The 26921-nt window shown below is 41.3% G+C and overlaps 3 protein-coding genes and 1 pseudogene across 5 annotated transcripts; 3 read left to right on the top strand and 1 right to left on the bottom strand.

The window, feature by feature from the left end:
• Positions 1 to 2653: 2653 nt before the first annotated feature.
• LOC135645526 (anthocyanin regulatory Lc protein-like) lies at positions 2654 to 7596 on the top strand. The gene is made up of 9 exons (XM_065163978.1): positions 2654 to 3160; positions 3261 to 3410; positions 4507 to 4761; positions 4990 to 5086; positions 5215 to 5229; positions 5406 to 5462; positions 5555 to 6454; positions 6534 to 6968; positions 7055 to 7596. The coding sequence occupies exons 2-9, from the start codon at positions 3280 to 3282 to the stop codon at positions 7127 to 7129; spliced, it is 1965 nt and encodes a 654-aa protein (XP_065020050.1). The 5' UTR covers positions 2654 to 3160; positions 3261 to 3279; the 3' UTR covers positions 7130 to 7596.
• Positions 7597 to 8163: 567 nt separating this feature from the next.
• LOC135644891 (voltage-dependent chloride channel 1, chloroplastic-like) lies at positions 8164 to 14217 on the top strand. 2 transcript variants are annotated; one of them, XM_065162844.1, is made up of 4 exons: positions 8167 to 9569; positions 11152 to 11319; positions 12556 to 12762; positions 13495 to 14217. In XM_065162844.1, the coding sequence occupies exons 1-4, from the start codon at positions 8718 to 8720 to the stop codon at positions 13684 to 13686; spliced, it is 1419 nt and encodes a 472-aa protein (XP_065018916.1). In that variant the 5' UTR covers positions 8167 to 8717; the 3' UTR covers positions 13687 to 14217. The 2 variants fall into 2 exon arrangements, with proteins under 2 accessions (XP_065018917.1, XP_065018916.1); XM_065162845.1 differs by lacking the exon at positions 12556 to 12762 and having other exon boundaries at positions 8164 to 9569.
• A 2647-nt stretch (positions 14218 to 16864) lies between these two features.
• Positions 16865 to 21368, top strand: LOC135645787 (AT-hook motif nuclear-localized protein 9-like). Of its 2 annotated transcripts, none has more exons than XM_065164519.1 (6): positions 16865 to 17340; positions 17443 to 18026; positions 18585 to 18652; positions 19401 to 19532; positions 20475 to 20636; positions 20857 to 21032. In XM_065164519.1, exons 2-6 carry the CDS (start codon positions 17576 to 17578, stop codon positions 20878 to 20880), a joined length of 837 nt encoding a protein of 278 aa, XP_065020591.1. In that variant the 5' UTR covers positions 16865 to 17340; positions 17443 to 17575; the 3' UTR covers positions 20881 to 21032. The 2 variants fall into 2 exon arrangements, with proteins under 2 accessions (XP_065020591.1, XP_065020590.1); XM_065164518.1 differs by having other exon boundaries at positions 16867 to 17340; positions 20829 to 21368.
• A 649-nt stretch (positions 21369 to 22017) lies between these two features.
• LOC103994247 (probable phospholipid hydroperoxide glutathione peroxidase 6, mitochondrial) lies at positions 22018 to 24830 on the bottom strand (annotated as a pseudogene).
• Positions 24831 to 26921: the final 2091 nt, after the last annotated feature.

Genomic DNA, 26921 nt, shown 5'->3' with positions numbered 1-26921 from the left:
TTTTCAGTATTTATTCTTTAAAAAAATGAGTTAGATATATCATTAGAATAATATTTTAGGGGTAACAAATTATAATATAAGATTTTAAATCCTTAACATTTGATAAGTAAGTTTGGTATACTGTTATATAACACAAGTTTAAAAATTTGAAGTGGGTTGCAATGATATTTTGATCTTAGATACATATAATCATAAAAAAATAATTTAATATATTAATTTATAGTTATAATGCTCTTACACCATTGTTAATTATTTGATACCCCTTTTTTTTTGTTGAAATTTAGATGAATAAATATATAATTCATAAATTTAAGAGAGATATATGAAAATATTTTTAAGGAGTATTAATGTCATTATGTTTGATGGCCAAATAAAAAAGATTAACTATAAGAATATTTTGAGAAATTTCTAGAAAGCACTTTCATTTTCAATTTTTTTTCCTTTCCTAAAAGATCATTTTGCCTACGAGTATAATGGTCTCCACCTCTGTCGCTAGTTATCTTTGTCTTTATCTTTAGTCATGTATTCATCCACTCTATTGTCCTCATACTCTATCGATCACCACCTTTACTCTCATACTATTGCTCTTGCCTTCTTCTTCTCTTTCTCTATTGTTATTACTATTCATGCTCGAAACTACGATCGAACACGAAGGTAACTAAAGACAGACGATAACCGATGAGGTGGAGGTTGGAAATAAAATTATTTTTTTATGACAAAATAAATGTTCTATAAATTTTTATGACAAAATAATTTTTTTTTGAAAATTTGCCCATGTATATCAAGAGGCAAATCCTTATATTTTTGGAAAAAGAAGAAAATACTCTAAGAGCTTCATATCCGACCTTTAGTGCTTGACACCAGCACATGAACAATGTGGATGCAGCAGGAAGGATAAACATGGAAGATGAGACATCCATGGTGAAAGGCTGCAGATTCCGGACCACATTACATCACTTATTCCTCCTCTTTCACAGATAAATGCTACGAATGGAATCCAAAACCTGTTCTCGAGGCTAATCCATACCTGGAAAGAAAGAGGACATACATCACCATCAAGCATCACACCGCGGATGTTCTTGGAGTCGATCATGAACTGTCCAAATGTGATGAGACGATGCCAAGATAAACCCTAGGCATACGGCGTAATCGTATGCTACAATATGTGCATCACACTACGTCGCAAAACTTGGATGGTCGATTGAGACGTACAGGGAATGCAGGTGGTTGATACCAGCTCGACATGGAGTGCCGGCCACGGGAGAACGAAGTGACAGTTCTGAGGCCGTGACTCTCGACCAGTCAGTCCATGTAGCTTACGGCAGCATCTGGACAAGCCCACATCTGCTCATGGCAGACTTCCTGTGGAGGAAGGGAACGGATCGGACTGGTGCGAGGGCGCCGTCTCTGACGCTTGTTTTGCAGGACGTAATAATGGCCTGAAGGAAATGTGAAGCAGCTCAGTCACATCCACATTAATTGTGGAGTTGTCGTTGCTGCTCTCCTTCTCCCTCAAGAAGTTGTCGTTGCTGCCTCTGCTTCTGCTGGGTGGTGGTGGTGGTGGTGATAATTTAAAGCATCAAGCAAGAGCTGTTGTTTGCAAAAGCAAAGAGCATGAGAGAGAGAGAGAGAGAGAGAATGATCTACAGTGATAAAGGGGATAGCATTTCATACTGCTCAAAGGTAAAAAGGGTGCATCTGCAGCATCTCAGACGTGTTAAAAGTCTCAACATACAACTACAAGCCGCTGCGGTAGCAGACAGGCAAATTTCTGATAGTGTAGGGTACAGTTTGAATGGTGAATGAATGCAGGTGCCACTTCAACAGCTCCTCCAGGCAGCACTAGTGCTGGCGTACGGCTCCTCCTTTTCTTCCCCCACCCCCAAACTCTTTTTAATGATAGGTGCGTGGTGGGCCGGTTTCTACAACACCTTTGAAGGGAGAGAGAATCCAAGCCAAGCATTCATTCCATAGTAACTTTGAATCGATATCAACCACAGCGCATCGAGGCAACTCATCAGATCTGTATCTTATATAAACTTAGCTATATTTGCATGTCGGATGTGACATTAAAAGGTTGTATGTCTTTGATCTAAATGACAGATGAAGAGGAAGTCCGAGCTATGGCAATCAACATGTGATTCTGGCCATCGCAGTCACATGTGTGACAGGAAGACAGATTTCAGTGCGTAGCAGACCTGTTAGTTCCACTCTAATCATCCACGGCACAATTCTACTTAGTTTCCTTGGACGGATACATCGTATCTGTTGTAGTCTTGGCGCAGAATTCGCTTCTGTTGTTTCTGCAGTGTTCTCTCCAGCAAATCTTGAAGCAAATCTCAGCTCTCTCTCTCTCTCTCTCGCTCTGAGACCAGAGAGAGATGGGATGGTGATGGATTGCTGTCAATGGTGTTATTCTTTGTTGTGCTCTCTGTCCTGTCTCGTCACCATTGAATCCCAAAAGGTTAGAGGAATCAGGAAAACAAAAGGTGAATAGCCGGTGGCAGAAGCTTTTACCGAGCTCCACTGCCCATGGCTTTTGCTTGGTTGGTCCCAGAAACGTAGGTAAACCCATTAATGCCCTGCTGCTGAGCTCGATCAAACTATTTATGCTCTGAAAGGATCCAGAGCAAACGAAGTGTCCTGAAATGGATTCAGATGATAAGAGAGAAGACATGCACTGTGCACATGTTATTACTGCCCGTGTCCAACGCAAACTGATTTCAAACATCAATACCCTGACCTTAACACTCTCTTCTCATACGTAATGGAAGATCACCTTCTCCTCTGCGGTGCTGGTATCTGAGCTCCCTGTTTCCTTCCTGAAGACTCCAGACTCCAATGGACCTTTTGGGATGCAGGAGACTGTCGTAAACTAGCTTGTGTGGACTCCACTAGTTTTCATTGAGCATTTATACCAACAAAGATGGCGGGGCTTTCTCATCTTCCCAAGGAGAAAAAAGCAGCAGATTTCTTTTCCTTGGGAGGGCCAAGGGTCGGAATTTTGCCGGAGAAAGAAGAGAACAGAGTCCTCAAGGATTTCTTTTCAGATTAAGCATCATTGACCTATTTGTAAAGCTGGGAGCCTCCCAACTCTTGTTACCTTGACTGAGCTGACTCCTTCTCTGTACAACTTCAGCGACCAGCTGGTCCGGTGAAGGTTGAATCTGCAAGATGGAAAAGCATCGGTTTGCATGCGAAAACAAGACCTTCTTTTGAGTCTTAAGTTGGTGGCATTTCTTTGCATGCTTTTGGTACAGGTCAGGGTTGTGTCGAGCAATGGAAGCAGATCTCGAAATCCATGAAGAATTACCCGAGAAGCACCACCTCAGGAAGCAGATTGCTGCTACAGTTAGGAAGATCCAGTGGAGCTATGCAATCTTTTGGTCCATCTCCACCAGGCAACCAGGGTAAAGAAGCTGCTCCGACCAACGCAATCTTGTGTGGTTTCTTTGACATTAAATAACTTGTTTCAGACACTCTTTTCTCTTTTAAATTCTTATCTAGAGTGTTAAGATTTGCCAGAAAAATGGAAATTAGCATGCATATAGATTATAATCTTGTCAAGCTTGATAGTGTAACACTTTGCAGCACAGCTTCATACTCTTACTAACTGGATTCACATTTTAGTTGTATATTCTAGTGATGTCAAGGAGACTCTATGGATCTTTATTTATTCTGGAAGGTAAGCCTTTTGCAGATTCACTCATGTCAAGCTAGAAGAGATCCACATTCTGTGAAATGATATGTCTTCTTTGGATTCATCTTCTGCTTTTGGTCCCAAGAGTTACTGATAGTTGATTTGATGCCAATTTTGAAAACTATTACAATGTGTACGCCAGATTTTTATGAGTGATTATCCATTTCTAAGTTGTTTATGCCAATTTTATTTGTTTTAGAAGGCTCCTTAATGATCAAAGCCTCATGATTTTAGTGAATGCCAATGATGCCATGCTCCTTAATGTTCATTTGTGATGATCTCTTTTACTGTTCAAGTTCTGTTCATTTTTCTCATGTAGATCTGAATGATTTCTGTACTGAAAACAGAAGTTGATTCATGCCATGTCTTGTCACAATACTGCTTAATTTTGAGGGATTTCCAACCATATGGCTCCTAATGTGAGCTTGGCTTTATCTTCTAGCACAAGACAACACTCTCTCAATCTTATGCTATTTTATCTAGTCATGTGTTCATTCATTTCATGAACACAAGCAGAGCTGGACAACATGTTGCCATGCAAAGAGTCTTGAGGCAGAGAGCATGCTGCAAACATATCACATCAAACTCCTCATCTTGTTTAGTTTCTTCTAGGTTGCTGCTGCTTAAAGAGCAATGCCACTTGACAGAATCATATCACTCAGTTTAGAAAACTTTTGCCATCAAAAAGTATCTTTGATTAGAATCATTTTATTTGTTTTGTTGCTCATTTGCTAATTAGTCTTGCATTATGGTTGAGTGCATTCTTTATGGTTAATGCTTAAGATTTCCTTGTTCACTTTGTTCAGAGTGTTGGCATGGAGTGATGGGTACTACAATGGTGATATAAAGACGAGGAAGATGACTCAGCCGATAGAACTCAAAGCTGATCAAATGGGCCTTCAGAGGAGTGAGCAACTGAGAGAACTGTATGAAACGCTTTCGGCAGGCGACAGCATTCAGCAGACAAGAAGGCCTTCTGCTTCTCTGTCTCCTGAAGACCTAACCGATGCGGAGTGGTATTACTTGGTTTGCATGACCTTCAAGTTCACTCTAGGACAAGGGTAAATTCTCATCTTGAAAGCTTAGAGTTCCCTCCCTCCATGTCCTCTGTTTCCTGTTTGCATTGATTAATGAAGAAATGATGGATTTCTACATCCTATCATGGAGAGTTTATAGCATATATATAAGACAATATCAAATGTAGCATCCTGAGTGACCAAGGTATCTCAAGTCACTTGTTTTGCATGGTCTAAATTCCATGTTTATGTAGCTTCCTGCTGCTGTTTCAGATTGCCAGGCAAAGCCTTAGCCAACAATCAGCACATCTGGTTGAACAATGCTCAATTTGCAGATAGCAAGATTTTTTCGCGCTCTCTTCTAGCAAAGGTAGATTACGTAATTCGCGCTCAATTTGCACTGTATTAGTTCTTGTAGAAGCTGATGTTTCTCTACTCTGTCATTTTCGATATGCAATTTGCGGATTGCTCGATTGATCCCTGTCATGCATCATCCAGAGTGCATCTATTCAGGTATGAAACCAGCAGCTGCTACATACTCTTTCTTGTGGTTTAGTTTCCCAATTCTAATAACAATTGGCATTTTCTTCAGTCTCTCAAATAGTTCCAAAATCATTTGTCTGGAATTATGTTAGCACCAATCTCCAATCTCTACTTTTGCATCTGTTTATGTCTCCCTCTTTTTGCAGACTGTAGTATGCATCCCTTTCATGGGTGGAGTACTGGAGTTGGGCACAACTGAATTGGTGAGCTCCAATCTACTGAACATGGTGGAAAACTCTGAACTAGACTTCTCATTCAGCTAAATTTCGACTGATTTGTTGTGTCCTGTTTTAAGATTTTGGAGGATGTTGATCTCGTAAAGCAAATCACAAGTTTCTTCTGGGAGCTGCCAAATCCTATATGTTATGAACAATCCATATCCAGTCCACAATTAGCTGAGCGTGGTGAAGGCATAATATGCCCAGATATCGATAATGGTATCGACAATTCGATCCCCTTGGGCGACCACAACTTGATCACCGACCGCCAAACTCCATTGGAGAGTGATCCAACACATTTCCCATTTCCTTTCCATTCATATGTGTCCATTGAACATACTGAATCAGTCAAGGTTGAGGAGCTCCATCAGAACATCCGTGAGGAACCGGACACATGTTCTCCGGATGACAGTTCAAACGAGTGCTGCCTCACTCATCAGCTTGAAGACCTATTGGGAGCTGATGGGCTCAATGGCACGTCCCGGACTCACAGCATGCAACTGGTAGATGATGAGTTCAGCAATGGCCTGCTACATGGATCTCTGAGCTCCAATGAGTATGCGACGCTGTCCTTCGTCAATGCCCAGAGGGCTGTGTCTTCTGCAATGAGGGAACCGACCGGAAACCAGATGCTTGGTGGTCTTCAAGAGGGAAACCATAGCAAGCACAGCTCTCTGGATCTCGATGGTGACGATTCACACTACGCAGAGACAGTGGCCACCATTTTGCGGACCTCGAAGCAGGTCAACCCAGTTCTGTGCTTCCTCAAGGTGTCCTTCAGGTCCAGTTTTGTGGTCTGGCGAAGAGGCTTCAACACTCCCAAATCATTCATGAGCACGCCTCAGAAACTGCTGAAGAAGATTCTGATGGATAGAGCGTGGTGGCGTGGAAATCATGTCTTGTCCGAGAGGAGGAGAAGAGAGAAGCTGAACGAGAAATTTCTCGCTCTGAGATCATTAGTTCCTACCGGTGGCAAGGTAATCGGATTTGCCTTCTTAGACCATTTTGATCGTAGACGCGCATACGTACCTCATTCGTTGTTGTTTCTCTCGTCAGATCGACAAGGCTTCGATCCTCGATGACACGACACAGTATCTGAAGCATCTCGAGAGAAGAGTGCAGGAGCTGGAATCCGGCACAGCTGTGCTCGGCACCACCGATCAACGGAAGAATCCTGACGTAGCAGAGAGAACATCCGACAACTACTTGGGCAATGAGATCACCAACGAATGGAAGCCGCTGGGCAACAAGAGGAAGGCCTGCGACATCGACGAGGGAGTGGCGGAGCACCACTTCGTCCTGTCCAAGCACGGCCCCGTCCACGTCACCGTCACAGTGAAGGAGAAGGAGGTGCTGGTCGAGCTGCGATGCCCGTGGCGGGAGTGCTTGCTGCTCGAGGTCGTCGAGTCGATGAGCAACCTCCATCTGGATCCCATCTCGGTGCAATCCTCCTCCGTCGACGGCATGCTTGCACTGTCCGTGAAATCCAAGGTTCGGGCGACTCCAAAACCCCCATCACTTCCTCCTGCATTCCGTTCCTCGTTCACTGACATGGTTTACTCTGGCGTTCACTGCAGCTAAGAAGCAGCAACGTCGCGTCGCCGGGGATGATAAAGCGGTCGCTTCAGAGAGTGATAAGCAAGTGCCTGTGATGGATTGCTCATCTCTGCAATTTCCAATGTGTAGCAGAATCGAGTGAAGCGACTCCGTGTAGCCTCTCCGAGATTTTTGACTGGTGACAACTCTGCCGTGGCTGCCGATTGTGTAATTAGATCTCCTATGTTGCTTCCTACCCTGCAATGTGGTCTTCGGAGATCTGATGTAGCTTGGAAGATCGGACGCTAATGGATTCTCTAAGTGTCTCTCTATCATAAGCCGTATCATTTATTAGTTACAAATCCAGCACTATTATCTTTTTTTTTTTTTTGCTTTTTAAAATAATTATGTTGGTATTATGACATTCAATATTCGCCCAGTAATTTTAATTGGTAAATTATGTATATATAATTCAATTTATATCTATATTTATCATTCGTTTATGGAATATCTCTAAAAAAACTCAAGTTTTTATTTTTTTCGACAAAATATTTTTTTTCTTATTTTTTTTACGTAAAAAGATAAGATTATCTGCCTTGATATGATCGATCCCTTGTTATCGCTCTCCTCTCTTTCCTGTCACTATTGTGGGTCATGCCTTTGTACTATGAGACCTCACCTTAGGCTCTCGTCGTCATCTCGCCATAAGGCCTCGTCGCTTTCCTGTGATCGCCACCTCCCTTCCGTTATGGCCTTGTCGCTCTCCTGTGATCATCACCTCCTTTCGCGAGCCCCTTCATGCATGGCCTTAGCCCTCCTCTGAAGCTTTCGTCTCTCAGTTATGTGAAGACTAGGATAGGGTTGTCGTTGGTGGCGCGAGAAGGCATAAGGCAAGGGTGTCTGAATAGAGTAAGACGAGTCACTTATGATGTGACGAGACTTAATTCGAGAATTGATTCTAGTAGTTATCTAGATAGTTATAATATTTTAAAAAATGATCTATAATCTAAAAATTATAAAATAATTTCTATACCTAATTAATAGTGATATGATGAAGTGAGATAGTTAACGTTAGGTCCTATAAATAAAATAATAGTTCATGAATCGAGATAAGAAGTTTACGCTTAAAATATCTTATGAGTGTTCTATGCCTATCCTTTTGTTTATTGTTTCCTTCATCCTTCATCCCCGTAGATGCCGTAGAAGAGACGCCCTCAATGTTGCCACCGTTGTCGGCGGCGGCGGCGCCGCCGCCCTACCAAGTCGGGTCGACGACGAAGAGGAAGCCGTTGAAGCACTCGCGCCTCTCCCCCTCTTCTTTTCCCAAAGTTTCCGATGAGGATGCTGACCGCCTCGGCTACCATTGCTTCTTCACCGAGGAGGAGTTCGACGCCCTTTGCCTCGTGATGCTCTCCCGCGGCGTCAGTAGCGGAGCAGCGTTCGAACACGAACATGTGCTGTCGTCGCAGTCCTATGAGTGCTCTGTGTGCGGTAAAGGTCCTTGTCCTACCAGGCACTCGGGGGAAACAAGACCAGCCACCGGCAGGACGGAGGCGGCGAGCCCGACGACGAGGGCCTCGCAATGGCGGAGGCGGCCCGCAGCGCAGCGACGGGGCGGAAGCCAAGGGAGTCAGAAAATAAAGAGAGTCATGCGAAAATAAAGCAAAAAGGGATGCATCCTCCGTTTGCTCTATATTCATATATATGACTTGTCCACGTGTTGTTGCATCCTCCACAGCGGCCGTTATCAAACATCCAAACGCCTCTCCCTGGCCTCGCCCTCGCCAACCCTCGTTCACTCGCGCGCGCCATCTTCTTCCTCCGACCTTCCCCGGCAACGACGGCTTCCTTATCCAAATGGCCAAACTCCTGCTTCCTCCCCATTCTTTCGTATCCACCACCTCCTCCGCTGATTCGAACTCTAACCCCCATCTCTTCTCCTCAAGAATCCCGCTCGTGCCTCGCGCTCCTCACCTCCCCCACCCGATCTTGTGCTCCAATTCCAATCCCACCGGAGCCGGCGACGGCGAGAGAGACGGATCCCCCTCCCTTGCTCGCTTCCTCCGGTCGGTCCCCGACTGGGCCGACGCTGTCAAGGAGCTCGGCGTTCGCAAGCGCCGCCCCCTCTACACGCCCGACGACTGGCGGGAGCACCGCAGCTCCCTCCGCCACCTCCGCCATCTCCTCTCCAGTCTCTCATCCCGCGTCATCCTCTCCCTCATCCCCCCCGTCTCCGCCCTCACTGCCGTCGCCGCCGCCCTCGCCCTCTATAACTCCGCCGTCGCTTTCGCCTGGCTGCCGCCGGGTCTCTTCCCACTTCTCCACGCGTCCTCGCTGCCGTACCAGCTCACCGCGCCCGCCCTGGCGCTGCTGCTCGTCTTCAGGACCGAGGCCTCCTACTCGAGGTTCGAGGAGGGGAGGAAGGCCTGGATGAGGGTCATGGCGGGCGCCAGCGAGCTAGCCGGAATAGTGATGTCGGCCAAAGGGAGGGAGGATGACGCCGGGGTCAAGCGGTCCCTGTTAAATTACATCATATCATTTCCCATGGCTCTCAAGGTCAATCTTTTTTATCTTGATTCGACTTGCTTTTCTTGCTCTCGGGCACTCAAATTGTTTTCTTTTCTTTTGATGCCTTTAATGCATTTCGTCAGGAAGTATAGATGTGTTATCGATTGAAAAGATTAATTGCCAACTTTTCCATTAGTTAGAGTTAAGTGGATGTGCATAGTCTATACCTGCAAGTTAGAATTACAGGATTTCATGAAATTTGCTGATTACAATGTTCAGAATAATGTTGATTTGTTCTTACATTTGTTTGCTCAGCAACTCCTGCTGAACTGGTGTATCTCATGAATAAGGTGATCTAGCTGATGGATATGCTTCAAAGTGCCTTCTTACAATATAAGGGACTGAATTTGTGCTTCCAGCTTAGGCATCACCACTTATTATGTATGATGCATCAGCGCCTTTTCTAGTTCAAATTACAAGAACACCAAAGAATTAGATGATCTGATATTCATCAACAAGTCAGGAATTTTTCTGTGGAACCGGGCAGACCATGGTTGGATTTCAAATGACAAGGATTGTGATTTAGAAGCCATTAGAATCGATACATGCTTTATCCTTTGTCTTGTGATGGCTATTACATCTGTCAGACCATTTCTTTATTCACTTTGTTCATGCTTCAAATTAGGTTGCCACTTCCTTTAAATGGCCAGATCACTCACATATTCTTCTTGTTATTATCGAGAGCTTGTTTGTCTCTCAGATAAGAGAGTAGTCAGCAGCTTTTAAGGTGCCAATGAAATTTCTGAACATTCCAAGAAAATGAAAACAAAAATCTTAGAATAGAAGTGACCTGTCAATCCTCAAGGAGAAATTCACTTCAATGGAGAAAAGGCTGGAGATCTGGATCGGAAATCATTTTTCTGCTGCACCAGATTCTTTGGTATCCAATTACATTGTTCAGAAGGGTATTTAGAAAGAATTTCTATCTTGCACAGAAATATTGCTTCTTTTTTATAGTAGTAGGGTTGGATGATACGGTGATGTCTATTCTTCCAAAATAACAGCTACTATGCTTTTCTGTTCTTTGATTCCTTTCTTTGTTGGTGAACTTCTATAGCTTTTGGCCACAACATTGCTGTTGTCTTAGTATCCTGATGAATCTTCTCTGGTTACAGAAAAAAGTAATCATGATCATAAGAGATATTTGGAACATTTTAAATGAGCTGTCATATGCATACGCATTCATTTCGTGCAATTTTATACCTGTGTTCTTTTTTTTTTGGGTCAATTTTGATTATTGGAGCATCTGCTTGTAGAGTTTCAAGTCATTGAACTGGTGTTTCCAGGATACAATGGGTTTGTAGTTTCTTCTCAAGCTTTGGAAATGAAGATGTCATATGTTTTTTCTGGAATCTTTTATTTTCTTTTAGCAAATGACAGGATTATAGGAACAAAAGGTATCATGATGTGTCTGCAACAAGCATTATCACATGTTTGTGAATTTGGATTTGACATGCTTTTCTTCTAGTTTTAAATTGTAATTCAATATAAAACCTTCTCTTGTTGTAGATATTAATTATGTTTTCATCAACTTAATCTGACATCACCACAACTGAATTTTTCACTGCAGTGTCATGTTATTAGCGGCTCAGATATCAAAGCAGATCTGCAAAATTTGCTTGACGTTGATGATCTAACAGTACTCATGAAATCAAAACATCGTCCACGCTGTGTCATTGAGTTCATTTCACAGAGCATTCAAATCTTACACATTGAAGAGCCAAAGCGTAACCTCTTGGTAATTCCTTGAGCAACATAAAATGACCATCCTCATTTAAAAGCATATTATTCGGCAGATAGCAGAAAAAACTCTTAACAGCTTAAATTATGCAATCAGTTGAATTTATGGCATGTTTATCAATATGCTCCTTTATGTGGATACATCATTTTGTTCTGTCAACCAGAGTTATTTAGCTTTGACATGTTACCTATGCTGAAAAATGATAGAGTTACTATGATGAAGAGAAAAATAGGCGAAGGCTGTCATCTATTTAGACATGAATCAGTATGCAATAAAGATGTATAACAATTGTGATACAGCTATGAGCTTGCAGGATGTGAAGGTTCTATGATTATACAAATGAAACAAAAATTTGGTTTTATTTATTATGCTGTAATTTGTGCAAGTCAGAACAAATAATAAGGAACTTAACTTATTCACTGAGAGAGATATTGATTGTCACCATGAACACCCTGACATAGATGATGAAAGAAGAACATGAGACAAAAAAGGAAATAAAATAAATAATTTACAGATATGCATAGTATAACATTTAGTCAGTTTTGGAAGTGCTAGACTTAAAAGGAACAGGCAAGGTTTCAAATATTGCAGCACAGTGCTGTGCTGGCAATGAGCCAACATGATATATGCCAACCAGCATAGACCGACACAAGGGTGTCTCAGTACCTTATACATTGGATGAATGGACATATTAGTGGCACTAGAAATAAGAACAGACAACTTAGGACATGTATGACAAACTTAGTGTCCAAAGAAACCGAAACTTTGCTGGCATTTGTTTGTCATGTTTACTGGATGACAGTATGGAATAACAGAATAGCTTGTGTAACTAGTTATCCCCATGAATTGATATTTGGTCATTATGGTACTGGAAGTGAGAGTTGAAAGTTTTCTGGTCATTGTCCTTGGTTTCACTGATGTGGGAATGCCACAATGTCTTTCTCTAGCCAAACGTGAAATTAATTACTTATTCTCTACCTATGGTGCAATAAAGTTTCTTGATATAAGATCTAAGGTATCCTTGGGTTGTCTAGAAGAACTTATATCTGCAACTTGCACATTACTTTTGTGTTTCTTGTTTCATTTTTTTATTAATCTTTCTGGCAATGACCAATTATTTAGAAATTAATTGTTCATTGTATGTCTATCAAACAGTTTCACATGCTGCAGGGGCGACTTAGTGTTTAGCAATTTTCCATTCTAAAAATTTATATATATTGCTTATTAATGTAGGAGTCAAAACTCTGCTGTTTCCATGAAGGTATTGGTGTTTGTGAACAACTCATGGGCATCCCTATTCCTTTATCATATACCCGTTTAACCTCAAGATTTCTAGTCCTGTGGCATCTTACACTCCCTGTGATACTTTGGGATGATTGCAAATGGATTGTTGTTCCTGCCACCTTCATAAGTGCAGCCTCTTTGTTCTGCATCGAAGAAGTAAGCAACATTTTCTCTTGAGTTATGTTCCTTGGAAACAAAAATACATCTCCTTATATATGTAAAAATTGATGAAAATGGTAATAAATATTTACATGTTTGTCAACACTAATCTTAGGTCCACTATATGCCAAGTTATGACAGCATCTGAGTACCAATCAGAAATCTAGTCATTGTTTGATTTAAGTGTACTATTGTTATTTTTTAGTGAAGAGTGAGGGCAAGCAGTAAGCTCCAGATATATCAGAAAATAATATGTTTCTGGATGCTAGAACTGTCTCAGTCTTTGTTTTCTTTGTCCATTAATCTATTGTTGTTATAGAATTAAAGAAACATAAACAATGAATGGTCTGTTGTTGCTATAGAATCAACTAAATAAGAGCAGAAGAGATATCATCTGATTATGATTACAGAATCTTTCCTGATGAGTTACCTGCCTTTGATCTGATATACGAGAATGATTTAAATTATTTAGATAATTGATGATTCATAAGCGGCCAGTGTTGAACATTTTAATTGCTATGCCTTTTGCATTTTTTTTATAATATGCATCGTATTTGGTGTGCTTTGTGTCAGAACAAGATTGTCCTAACCAAGCACCCGAACTCTTATTAGAATGGCAAATTGAGGAAACGACATTCTAGTATGTTCTGATATCATGCTTATCATCACATGACACTTGTTCTATCTGCATGATTCTACCCCGTTAACTTTCTCTAGAAACTTTTTCAGGTTGGTGTGCTTATCGAAGAACCATTTCCAATGCTTGCACTTGATGAGTTATGCAAACAGCTTCATAACAGCATCAAAGATGCAATAGCAATAGAAAATTCGGTTCATGAAAGACTTCTTGCTAAGTTGAATATCCATCCCGATGAGCACTCGATCAATGGGTGGCCTAATTCCAAGAAGGAACAGGGCTGAGAGTAGGAACTATGCCGGACCGTCTGAAATTATTTAGTCCAATCACGGCATCATGTGTAAGTGCACATATCGATGACACCGTAAAGCTATTTCTGGGCTCACATTGCAACAATGAATCATTGGTAGTTTCTTGAGTTGGTGCTCGGGCATCTACAGATGAAAATACTGGCCTCAGAGCCAGGCATATTATAAAGCTTTTCCAGTGGAGCCCTAGGAGTGAGAGAATATCTCAACCACAGGAAAGGTCTTCTGAATGGATCAGCAGTGCCATGTTACTGGGCTCCCATCTCATAGAAGCATTTTGAATAATTTATATACAAAATGCAAACTGGCACTTCCAGATTGGGTTCTGTCATGTGTACAATATATGCCTTCCTAAGCTGCCAGATATTGATATCATTGTCAAAATATTGGCTATGAATGTTAGGCATGCAATAGGAATACTTGACATGTAAAGCCTTTTACCCCTGAGTCTGAAACACAACTTCTGTAAACATTGTTATACCATCAATGACAGCTTCATAAAGATAATAGCCCTGTGTGGATTGGCAAACAAAGGAAATAAGAATCAGCTTGTATATGGGAGGTGAGTTTTGAATGGACCAATATCTAGTGATCATATGCAGCAGAAGTGTCCTTCAAAACATGGCTTTTGAACTTCTCTAGTTTGTACTTCAAAACACTGCATTGTAACCCCAAATGCATGCCAATACTCTTCGGACATTTCAACTAATGTTGTGCATTCTTAGAGGTTCTGAGCTGCATGTTCATGTTTTACTGTTTTTTTTTTATTATCAAAGATAAATAATGAAGATGAGATCCATTCATTAAAGTTTTGATTATTAAGCTATCTGGCATCTTCAAAAAATATAATTTTTGTTTTTTTGGCAAATTTGATCAGCTTTCAATCTGGTGTAATGTACTTCTAACACTTTTTTTCTTTCAGCCATTGCTTTTCCCTTTCTTCCTCAAATCATGCAAATGTGCTCACTCGCTGTGAAGCCATAATAGCTTTAAGATCAAGACAGACATCATTAAAGAAGTGACGACAAACCACTGCGGCAATCATGTGCACATGCAGACTGCTCTCAGTTGCGTCACTTTCACCCCCAATGCTTTCTCCCTGTGAAGCAATACAGAAAGTCAGTCCTAATATGTTCTTCAAACTCACCAAATTAATCTATATTTTTTACACTTTTAATTATTTGGACTCAATTACAATATATATATATATATATATATATATATATATATATATATATATGTATATATATTCCCATTGAGCTATGAATAAGACAATTAAATCTTTTCTTTAAGACATCACACTGAATGAAACATGGCTCATTGTCCTTATGTGCTCAGCCAGCTTTTGCCTTCAACATGTAGCCATGATGCCTCATGCGGCCAAAAGCACACTATGGAAGGAAGCTTTCCTCCTCCCTGCCCTGCTACTGGTCCAACTGAGGAGTAGGGCATGGCATGGGGGCTGCCCACCTTCTCACACTCTGTTCCTTTGTGGTCACTCTCACCATGAGTGATGGATGCTCTGGTTCATGCTTATCCAAAAGAGAGTGGGTGGTGGATCCACCAACTCATCTCCTTCCCACACCCTGCCTTCCAATTTGGTCAAAGTGGTGGAAAAGGTGCTCCACCCCCTTGTTTGACTCCTCAGACAGTGCCCACTGTTGCTTGGCTGACTCACCTTCCCCAGCAGCTGTTGAATCTCCCTGGACCAGATAACCAACAGAGAAGCCTTCACTGTGTTCTCTTACAAAGCTCACCACAACCTTATCTTCAACAAGGCCATGAGAAGTTTATCCGAAATCAAGAAAACGGTTCCAAGTTGGAGCTGAGAGCTATTTGGAAAGACTATTTGCACTGTTCTTGAGGCATCTTGCTCTTCTTAGGATCCATCTGCAAAGAGGTTCCTCCTACATTATGGTAAAGTTGCCACATCATGCTGTCCAAAACATTCAACCTGGTTGGTGATGTGTGAAGAGTTGACACTCAACCTGCAAATTTTTAGCATGAGAGTTGCTGTCCAACAACTCGAGAGAGCTTAAATTCTTTTTCTTTTTCCTTCTTTAATTTCATTTCTTCCATTCAAAAACTACGTAACATGGATAGTAAATCATGACACAAAGCTACTGCATTTTAGCTCTTCTTCCAATGACAGCTTCGACCAGCATTATTTGTTGACCTGCGTTTCTAAAACCAAGCAGCATCCCACTGAAACTTCTGAGTCAACCATCTTGGTAGTCCATTATATATCCGTATAGAACATACTCTGGCGACAATGATCCAAGAACTCAGAACTCAGATCTCAATTTTTGTTGTGATCTTCCACTCAAAAAAGTTTTGGCAGATGACATGACCTATCGAGCCCATCAGGATGTTGAAGTTTGTGCATGGGACATTCATCTCGATGTCTCTTACACCAAGTGTCAGCTTCCGATGCTCTCAAAGTCATCATACTTTACATGCATATTCGTGTGTCCACTCATTTAGATGAGTCGATGGCCATCAAGTATTCGACACGAGGAAATGGTGGTGGGGTTGAAGCTGGAAGCCATGGCTTTTGGACTTTTGGAGTCGGCGAGACACAGTAGCACGAATTCGACGGAGCCGAGTGTCGTCTCCTGCTGCAATAGCTACGCCCTCCGCGTTGCAGCGCTGCCGCAGGCTTCGGCCGGGTTCGCGTCTCGGGTCGTGGGTGGCCACCTCGCTACCCGCCTCGCGGCAGGTGGTAGTTGCGGGCCTTGCGTCGGGCCCACCAATGGCGAGAAGGGTAGACAACCGAGTAATCTGATAGTGGGTAAGAAGAAGTATGTCCCGAAGAGGGGCCCGCCCGGGAGTCAGCACCGACGGGCGCATAGAAGTCTCTCTGGGAACTCGATGTTCGTCCTCCATGAGCCTCGTGATTCGCGATAACCGGTGATTCAAGGAGGCAGACGCGGGTCCCGCGTACGCGGTTCCCAGGCTCTTGCCACCTCGGAAATCTTAAAGGTCATGGGATCCGCTGTGAGCAGAGAACAGCAAAGATGACGAGCGCCAATCATCTCGGATACGTTCCTTCGGATTATATCCACAATTATTATTATTATTATTATTATTTTTAGGGGGGAAGAAAAAAAGCCGGTTTTGTAATTATCCTATCATCGTATCCACACACACATACAGCCACTCTCTCTTTCTGCCATTGGAAGAGGAACCAAATGAGCGAGAAATAAAACAAGGGCGGTTTCTTCGCTCTTTCCGTCTTCCCGGAGATCGCCTGACTTGTTGATTTCTCTCCCCGTTTATCACCCTGAACTGTGGCTTCTGTGCTTCCTGTTACCACCGCTTGGCTCCTTCGATCCTCTATCTTTCTCTCTAAAAGACGCTTGCACAGAGAGAACAGTTGGGGGCAGAGACAGAGTGAGAGAATGAAACGAAGGTCAGGAAGGGAGGGGCTTTGAGAAGCGTTGGGGCGCGTTAAATGTATCATTTCCTCCTCTGGCTCCTTCCACCGATCCCTTCCCGCGCCTAGGTTCTCGCCGTTCCTCCGAAAGGTGCAGGTTCTGGAAGCTGGAGCTCGCCTTATCTGCCCCCCTTCTCTTACTGTGCCTTTCGCTGCACTGAGGAAGGGCGATAGATGGAGGTGCATAGATAAAGGTGAGGTTTTTCTTGTTTTACAGGAAGCGGATGATGCCGAAATGGCGGCCTCTGGTTTTTCTGCATGGCCTCTCAGTTTCATACGCTATGCTTCGATTTCAGGGCTCGGCTTCGGTTCTAGTCTCGCCCAGAACCCTGAAGTCTCGATCTTGCTGGTGTTTTGAGTGGTTCGGCTAGATTTTCTGCGTCTAGATTCTTGAGGGAAGGAGGACCGGCTCCCTCTTTCGGTTCATGAATGGATGGGATGTCTGGCTCAGCCTATTACATAGCGCATAGAGCAATCCCCGGTCCCGGTGCTGGTTCGCAGTCTGGATTTAATGTGGCAGCGCAACCCGGGGTCCGGTCGATGCCGAACCCCGGCGCGATTCTGACGGCCCCGTCTTCCGGCGTTGGTTCGATGCCGTTCCAGGTAGAGTCTCCTCCAGCGGTCTCGTCCCATGGTGGTGGCGGTGGTCTGAGCGAGGGAGTAAGCCAAACTGAGCCGGTGAAGAGGAAGAGAGGAAGGCCGAGAAAGTATGGGCCGGATGGGAACGTAGCTTTGGCGCTCTCGCCCATTTCCTCGTCTGCTCCTCCTTCCGGGACGGGGACCGTGTCAGGGTCAGCTTCGGGGTCCGGCGCTCCGACGCAGAAGCGAGGAAGAGGGCGGCCGCCAGGCACTGGAAGGAAGCAACTGTTAGCATCGCTTGGTGGGTCAAAGATCTCCCCTTTGCCTTTCCTTCGTCAAGAAAAGTTTGCATCTTTGTTGTCCTTTGCCTGCTGCCTCTTTGTTGGCTTATCGGATGCCAATTTGGAGCGTCTTGGCACGATCTATGGAGCGTGAAACTCTTTCAACTTTGAACTACGGTGTTGGAGATATATGCTTGTATGACCAGTATTAGTATTTATGAGAATCTTAATAGCTTTATATCATTAGCTACTTTGAAGATAGATAATATATATCGGCAGAGAGTAGATTCTCTCTATCTGTAAGAGTTGTTCTTTTTGATCTTTCATTAGATAGTATTTATAGTGGACAGGGTGAGGGTTGGACCATGTTATATGCTATGTTGGAATCCGAGTGAAAGCTTTGCTATTTAACTAGTGTAAGGATTGTCTGAAGAGTTCTAAGCTCCTGACCTTTTGATTGTGCTCTACTTATTTAGTTACCAAAAGATTTGTTGAGGTCATTTCAAGGACTTCTTGACATCCATATAAATTTTCAGATCAGTGTCTAAGAGGTTCTTTTGCTTACTGCCTTGCAACAGGTGAATGGGTTGTTGGATCAGCTGGAATGGGTTTTACCCCACACGTCATAACAATTCCAGTAGGAGAGGTACGGATTTTATTGCCTTTTTTTCTTTCAGAAAGAAGTGGATTACATTTCTTTCATGTTATATATGTATATATATATATGTATGTATATGTATATATATATATATGTACATATATATATATATATATATATATATATATATATATATATATATATATGTACATGTACATATATATATATATATATATATATATATATATATATATATATATATATATATATTTTAGTATGCTAAAAGAAAATTGACTCCTTTTTGGATGACATAGTGATCCTTCTATAAATCAAGTGGGCTAATATTGTTCCTTCTTGTACAATGCTATGGAGCTCAAAGCTTGTATGCAATATTTGTGGTTGAAGCAATTCAGTTGTTCATCACATGAACACATTCTTTAACTTGAGGTTCATTGACTTGCATGGAGTTGCAAGCCTTGTATCTGCAGATTATAATGTTACGGCCTAACTAAATCCTAAGAGCACAAGATTCCATTATGTATGGTTCAAACTTTCTATCACTTTGTTGAATTAAGTGAAGTGTTGTTAGTGATTTTTTGTTCGTTCTGATTCCTTGAACATAGTTATTATGTTGCTTTTGTTTCCTTGAAATTCTTATGCTCTTATTCTTAGAATGCCATAATAGTGTTGTTGGCATCCTGCTTGTTGACTGGAAATTCCATACTGTAGTTCCCACTGTAGTTGGCATCAAGTATTGGCACATACCATGATATGTATACTAAGTTTTCTTGCGCAGGACATCGCTGCAAAGATAATGTCATTCTCCCAGCAGGGACCAAGGGCTGTCTGTATCCTCTCAGCAAATGGTGCTGTGTCCACTGTGACTCTTCGGCAGTCTGCAACTTCTGGTAGCACAGTCACTTATGAGGTTCACAACTTCTCTCAAATTTCTTTTGGACATGTTGATTGCATTAACCATATTCAGGCTTTTTTATTCAAGCACTGATTGCCTGCTTCTTCTGACATAAAACTTGGAAGATGTGTTTTGTTGAGAGTTCATTTGCCTATGAATGATTGATATCGCATATATGTAATAGTTGAAAATAACTACGGTTATATCGGTATTGTGGATATTCTGGAGTACTTGGAGAATTCAAAGTGATAATATCTTTTATCTACTAAGAAGCCCGAAATATGTGTTCATTTGCTGTTTGAAGGGTTGATGAAGGTGATGTGCCATCAACATACAAAGAGAAATTTGTCTTCTTTTTTTTTTCCGACAAGAATCTGGAGGGAAGACAACCAGTTTGTGATCTAAAGATAGACAAGAAGAGTGTTCACTGTAACTGAACTGTTCTCATGCAGATGTCTCTATATCCCACAAGGAAAATGATTGATTCAATGTAAGGTTTGACACTTTAAATCTCTCCAAGACTGAACTATCCAGCTAAAATTATTGAAGCTAGACAACTTTACTAGCTACCATATCAAAAATCTGGCTGCATAATACTCAGACATATCAAAACTGATACCAACTTTTAAGGATATTAATGGCCTTTCAACCGTAATTATGCTTAATCATCTATTCTTTTTGCTTATGACTTCAAATTTGTGTCTATATTGTTGAAGAATAGTGCAAAATGAACATTAGATGGCACATGTTTTAGCACAAGTTATTATCTATATGAGGTGTTGGATTGATTGCCATTTCGACCTTAAAGAAGCTTTTCTATGCTACTAATTGTGAAGATAATTTTGAGGTTGTATTAGATTCAGCTTAGAACAGGATCACCTCATCCATGTTATTGATTCAACATTTTCACAACATTTCATGTTTTCTAACTTGACACTGTGTTTCAAACTTGATCAGGGCCGTTTCGAGATACTCTGCTTGTCTGGTTCATACACTTTGATGGACAATGGTGGATCGCGTAGCAGAGCTGGAGGGCTGAGCATCTCTCTTTCTAGTCCCGATGGTCGCGTAATTGGCGGTGGTGTAGCTGGATCTCTTATAGCTGCAAACCCGGTACAGGTAAACTACTCAGGCCTACATTTGTCTCTATTTTACATAGATTTTGAGATGACCTCCTATCTCAACCTCTAGATTTGGTTTTTCTGTAACGAGAGACTAATTGAAGAGTTTGTCAACCTTGTGGTCACATGAACACTTTTGCAGCTGAACTCTAGTCTCAATGTCCTGTCCGTCCTTCTGTTCTTATTACAGGTAATTGTAGGAAGCTTCATTTACGCAGGATCAAAGGCGAAGAGCAAGGTGAAAGCCAGCAATGAAACAGGCGCTGAACCCGAGCTGGAGGTTGGGGATGAGCGACACATGCAGTATGCAGAGTTCCCTAGTGAAAACGTTACTCCTCCGGTCATGGCAGGGTGGCCTGCATCGAGGCAGCTCGATATGAGGAATGCTCACATGGATATCGACCTGACACGAGGGTAGTGTTGTTCATATGAGGCATCGAATAGTCACTGGGATCATTAGGTAGCAACATTCCATGGTACTCCTGCAGCAGCTCAAGTTTGAATCTCTTATGCTAACAAGCTTTCAGTTATATCCTTGGTGGAAGATGTGTTGATGCTTCTTCATAGTTGTAGAACTTGTAAGTCAATGTAGGTGTTCAAATGCAGCTGAAGAAGTCTTTGCAGATTAATGTAGCTATTTCTGATGATCAAGTGTCTTGATTGAACAAGCACATGCATCATGCTGAAGTGCAAACATAATTCACAAACATAATTCCCAGATTGATTTCAACTTGTAGCAGATTGGGATGAAGTGCTTGAAGGTTTCTCAACATTGTTTTCCATGTTGACCTTGTCTTAGATGATCCTATGCCTCACATGGACTAATGACAGGAATAATAGTACATGAACCCCACAATTGAGCACATGGACCAACTGTGCATATCCACATATCATGTAAAACCAGCACCAACATCAGCAAATGCTAGGCATGATAAAGAAGCAGATTTTTAAGCTTGACGAATCAATAGATTGCAGTAAAAAACAACAAATTGCAGTCTCTTATAATTGAATCATCAAGACAACAAGAATGCTGCTGATAGTAGCATATTTCTAAAGAAGCTAACCAGAGAGTGACATGCCCCAAGAACAGGATTTATGCAGTGCCCAAGGGCTTCTTGATGTCCTTCCACAACTGTGCAACATATTATCTAACCGAAGTAGAATTGATCAAAGGGATGGTATTGTGCTTGGTTTTACCTTAAATGCTGGTTGGAGCATAACTGTCCACTACATTGACACGCACTTAGTTGGTTTTACCTAAGTCGTGCAGTACCCTTACGTGTCCATTCGCAAAGGTCAACCTCCCCGAAACTTCTTATGGTCTCTTAGAACCTACAAAAGAGAAAATAGGTTAGAGAAAACATCTCACTCAGGATCCATAAACAATCATTTCAGTAAACACTTCATAGCCGATACAAATTACAAACTGTCTTTACAAGCTCTGAACGGTCGCACAATAAAGGATAAAAAATGGTCCATTACAAATCAAAATCCTCACAAGTGTCCACATGACACAATCTTTATTCGTAAGCCTAGAACGATCACCAAAACCAAAGAAAATGGGTCAACTAAGCCTATTGCCAACCCTTTATATGCTGTGCAAAGCATAAACAAAACCGAAAGACATGGACATACATAAGCATTACATCGAACATCCCGTCTACAATTTTATCCGTGACATCACCACATGGCCATCTTTGTCGATCAAGAACTTAGCGAAGTTCCACTTGATGCTATCCCCGAGGATGCCACCTTTGTTGGACATCAAGAACTTGTAAATAAGTGCAGCATTGTCACCATTTACATCAACCTGAATCAGAAACAAGACTTCAGTTTCATGTCACACGGATCAACATTTGTCGGAACATTAACCAAAGCATTTAGCCTGACTGAAACAGATGAGATTAGTGGTGTCTTCCACTAATGATATTGTTCTGTAATAATTCATGCACTATATCCAATGTAACAAGAAAACTATACTTATGGGAGAAGCTTGGATGTAACAAATTACATCCAGAATGAATAGAACAATACAAACACATGAACAAACATTACCTCGAAGATTGGGTACTCGGCTTTAAAATGAGTGCAGGCGAATTCAACGATCTCCCCATTGCTTCCTGGTTCCTGGCCCTCCAAACTGAATGCATGGGAAGGCCAGAATTTCGAGATCTGAAACATAACAAAAAATTCTGATGATCATATTACAAACTGATTATACTTTCAGACGATCATGTTTCTTCATTCCACAAATGAAGATAAGGATCTGTCTTTGACATACAAATCCTTTTACACTAGTGTCATCTTAAACAACATGCAAATTTTGGATATTGGAAGAAAACATCAAGCAACTTAGAAACATGAACAATAGTTATCCGTTCATTTATTTATGTAGACCTATTTGATTGGAGTTTAAGCTATCAAGCTCATATCCAAGAAGGTCCAATAAGTGTCCATATTAGGTGTATGTAATATCGATTGAGTGTGTTGCTCAGCAGCCATCCCCTGTCAAGCCAATCAACCAACCAGTTTGCAGCTCTATCATTGAATGATGGGGTGATTTCTTGAGCTAATTTATCTAATTCCGTGGAGGCTGCAGGAGTTTGCCATTGAGCATCGAGTAAATTAGACCCAAAGATGGTTTTGAATCGGTTTCTTATACATGTTCAGTTTTCTACTTAGTTATATGCTTCCTTAACATTTGTTGCAAGGTTTCTGGGAGATGACAATAACTTTTCACTTTGTTTCCTCGAAGCCGACCTCACAAGTTTGATATACATGTCTTTGTCCTACTTCATGCCATGGACGGATTGACATTCTATAACCAAGAACAGCTAAACTCTTTGATCCAACATGTGTATGTATATATACATACATATGTATGCACACACACACACACACACACACACACAAGAAGAGGCTCAATGTGGTGCAGAACATCAAAAGTGACGGCATCGTAATCTAATACAGCAAGAAATGATCCATATCAAATAATATTCAGGTAAAATCAAGTGACAAACACATACCGTTGCGCTTGTACTTCTCATACAGCTGACTCAGCTCCATGTAATTTGAGTTGGTCAATTCACTGGCACAAAAAAAATAGAGATTTAGATAATGGCTAAACTAAGAGCAGTAGAAGTACAACAATACAAATCAGACGACACAAAAGTTGGCATGAACAATAGCACAAGTGAATCACTGACATGGTACAAAAGAGACAAACACTTGAACAACATGAGGAGTTGAGGACTATGATGGATATGTATAATTACCATCGGGATGCTACATTGACGATCTGCAAAACCTTCCCCTTGCAAGTGCTGAGATCAACGCCATTTCCCTTGGCATCCTGAAATGGAAATCAGATTTCAGCAAACAATTGAAATCAAACATGTATTCTTTTCCTCCTTTCTAGGGAGGAAAAAAGAAGTGACTTCAACAGATCTGACATCACTTGTATCCCAATCATATGAAATAATGCTTCAGCGACCATAATTTCTCATAAAAGAATAATGTAAATATCATCGATGTCCTAATCATATGAGAGCAGCATCTCTAATAACCACCTTTTGTCCGCGATAAGGGTGGAGACAACATATAGGTTTGGACCCGATGAGGGGTAGCATTTGTATTTTTCTTCCGGTCTTCGCCACTTGAAGGACATAGGTCGGATGATGAATGATTGACTGTATCCTCCCTATCACACAAGCACCAACAAAATTGTGTGAAACGAATCAACAAAGACCATCATTGGATGCACCTTTATTTGCAAAAAATGACGAATCTTGAATCATATAAACAAAGAACATCGGATTTAGTACCAAAATCTCTTCTTTAGAAGAACCAACCAATGTAAACAACCAATCGCGCACCAAAATTCGATCTTTGGGGGACCCAACATCGAAAGGGCCCTCGAGACCAAGCAACAAATCGGTGAGACCAACCTTGATGGTGAATTAACGGATGGACGCGGCGCACTCGGTGGAGGCCATCTCAGAGACGTGTCCACGGTGCAGAGGCAACGCCCGCGAGGGCTGCGCGACGGAGCAGGGGAAGTGGGCCTACCGGAGATCCCGAGGACCGAAAGACGGAATTGCTGCAGGGGCTAGCAATGGCTTCGTGGAGAAGGACGAGAGAGGTTTGGCGAGGCGGAGGGAGACGGAAATGCCGGTGCTTCTGCGGGTGACGAGGCGAAAGAAGACGCTTAGAGAGGAACAGAACATGGCCACGTTGCGGTGTCTTCTTCCGCAGCTAATTAAAAATAAATATTTAGGTTCATCTAATGACATCATCGATTTTATCGATAAAAATATATAAATAATAAATAATTTTAATATTTCAATTGATGATAATCGATAGTATCAGTGGTGAAGGACTTTCTACATCGCTGGTCTTTTCATCATTCGATAATTATGTTGATGTCGACGTAAATGCAAAACGACGAAAGGTTTGCTTAGCCTAACGATTCTTTTATCACTTTGTATTTACGTCGACATCAATTGAGTTATCGATCGACGAAAGGGGTCACTTGGCATTTGCTTTGATAACTTTTTATTGCTCAATAACTGTGTCAACATTGACGCAGATGTAAAGTAATGAAAAGGAGCGCTGATTGCGTTGACATCGACGTAGTTGTTGAGTGGTACTACTCTACATCTACGTCAACGCTAATATAGATGTTGAGCGATCATTTTATCGCTCAGCAACTGCGTTGACATCGACATAGATATAAAACGACTAAAGGGTCGTTAGACAACTACATCAGCATCAACACAAATGTATAATGGCTCTCATATCTTGTCGTCGCTATATTTATCCATGATAATTACTTACAGCCCTAGTGGCATCACCATCCACACGTTATTTGTCATTATCAACTGAAACGTTGAAATTATTTTTTTGTTTATTGTTTTCATCTTTGTCTATAAATAGACTTAAATGTTTCACTTTCAAAACTATAAAAATTTTAATATAATTTTTTTTAAAATCATAGACCAGGAGATATTAAGGATGTTAAGGAGGTACTTACTATTAAGGAAATAATTTGTAATTAACGTGTGTTTTCGATGCTTACAAAGAAAACCCACTTTGTTACCGAAGAAGCTGTGAAGGGGAGAAATAGAATATACCCTTTTATATTGTAATATAATATACATGTATCCCACCAAAGGTATACAATCTCTTTAAATATTTAGATCTTAAAACATCGATATCCAAAATCATTACTAATCGTAGTTAAATATATAAAATTCTCCACATCAACTCATTATTAAATTGATTTAAAGAAACAAACATAAAAATATTAATTCAATTTAGTTTCTCAAAATTTAAGTTTTAAATTATATTTATATATATTCTAATTATTCGAGATGTCAAGAATTTAGAGACAATCTTGATTATTCAAAATAATATCAAGATATTATTGGATAAGGACTCATCCAATACCCAAATTAGTGAAGTTAGATAGCTCGGAGTTGAATAAAATATTTTTCTAATCCCATATGGGTAAGTTTGATAATTAGAAATAAGTAAGAATTAATTTATGAGAATAATTATACAAAATTATCAGATTTTTTTCCAACATAAAAAATCAGTCCAATTATTCTCGGACATTATATAAAAAAATAAATTTAAATTCAGAGGAATAAATACAAAATTCACTAACTTTAATACGGATATATATATATATATATATATATATATATATATATTACAAAATTGTCCATTCGTTCACTCTCCGCTAGTGGGCCACCACCGGTGACTCGTGTGCCACAGCAGGTCCTGCGCGGGGGCGACGCCTTGGGGACGACAATATAAATCAAGTCAGCGAGGGCGCGGCGTCGGCCAAAAGTTTTCCTGCAATCTTTTCCCTCGAATCAAATCCGAAAGAAAGAAGAAGAAAGGACAAAGAGATCTCGCCCTACCGTCCTCTTGAGGCGATCAGCGCAGAGAAGCACTCCAAGCGCAGTCCCGTTTCTTCGCCACAAGGTACGTCATCTCTTCTCCCGTTCTTCTCCTCCTCGCAGTGTTTGCGTGCTCGTCAGAGGGCGTGCTTGATCTACATCAGGGTTTTTAATCGGCAACGGGACTTCGTCGTTGGGTACACGTCCACAACAATCTCGTCGTGTCGTGGGATTGAAACGCTGGTTGGATACAAAGCGAACGTTTCTTCAGTCATTCTTTAGGGCATTTTCGCTTTTGCACTACCGCTTCTTAGGGCATTTTTCTTGGTCCTCAATAGTTGTAGAACGACAGTGTCGGTGGATCAGAAACCCTTCAA

This window comes from Musa acuminata, chromosome BXJ3-8, assembly GCF_036884655.1.
Source record: "Musa acuminata AAA Group cultivar baxijiao chromosome BXJ3-8, Cavendish_Baxijiao_AAA, whole genome shotgun sequence".
Classification (NCBI taxonomy): Eukaryota; Viridiplantae; Streptophyta; class Magnoliopsida; order Zingiberales; family Musaceae; genus Musa; species Musa acuminata.
This window is presented reverse-complemented; position numbering and strand designations above follow the sequence as displayed.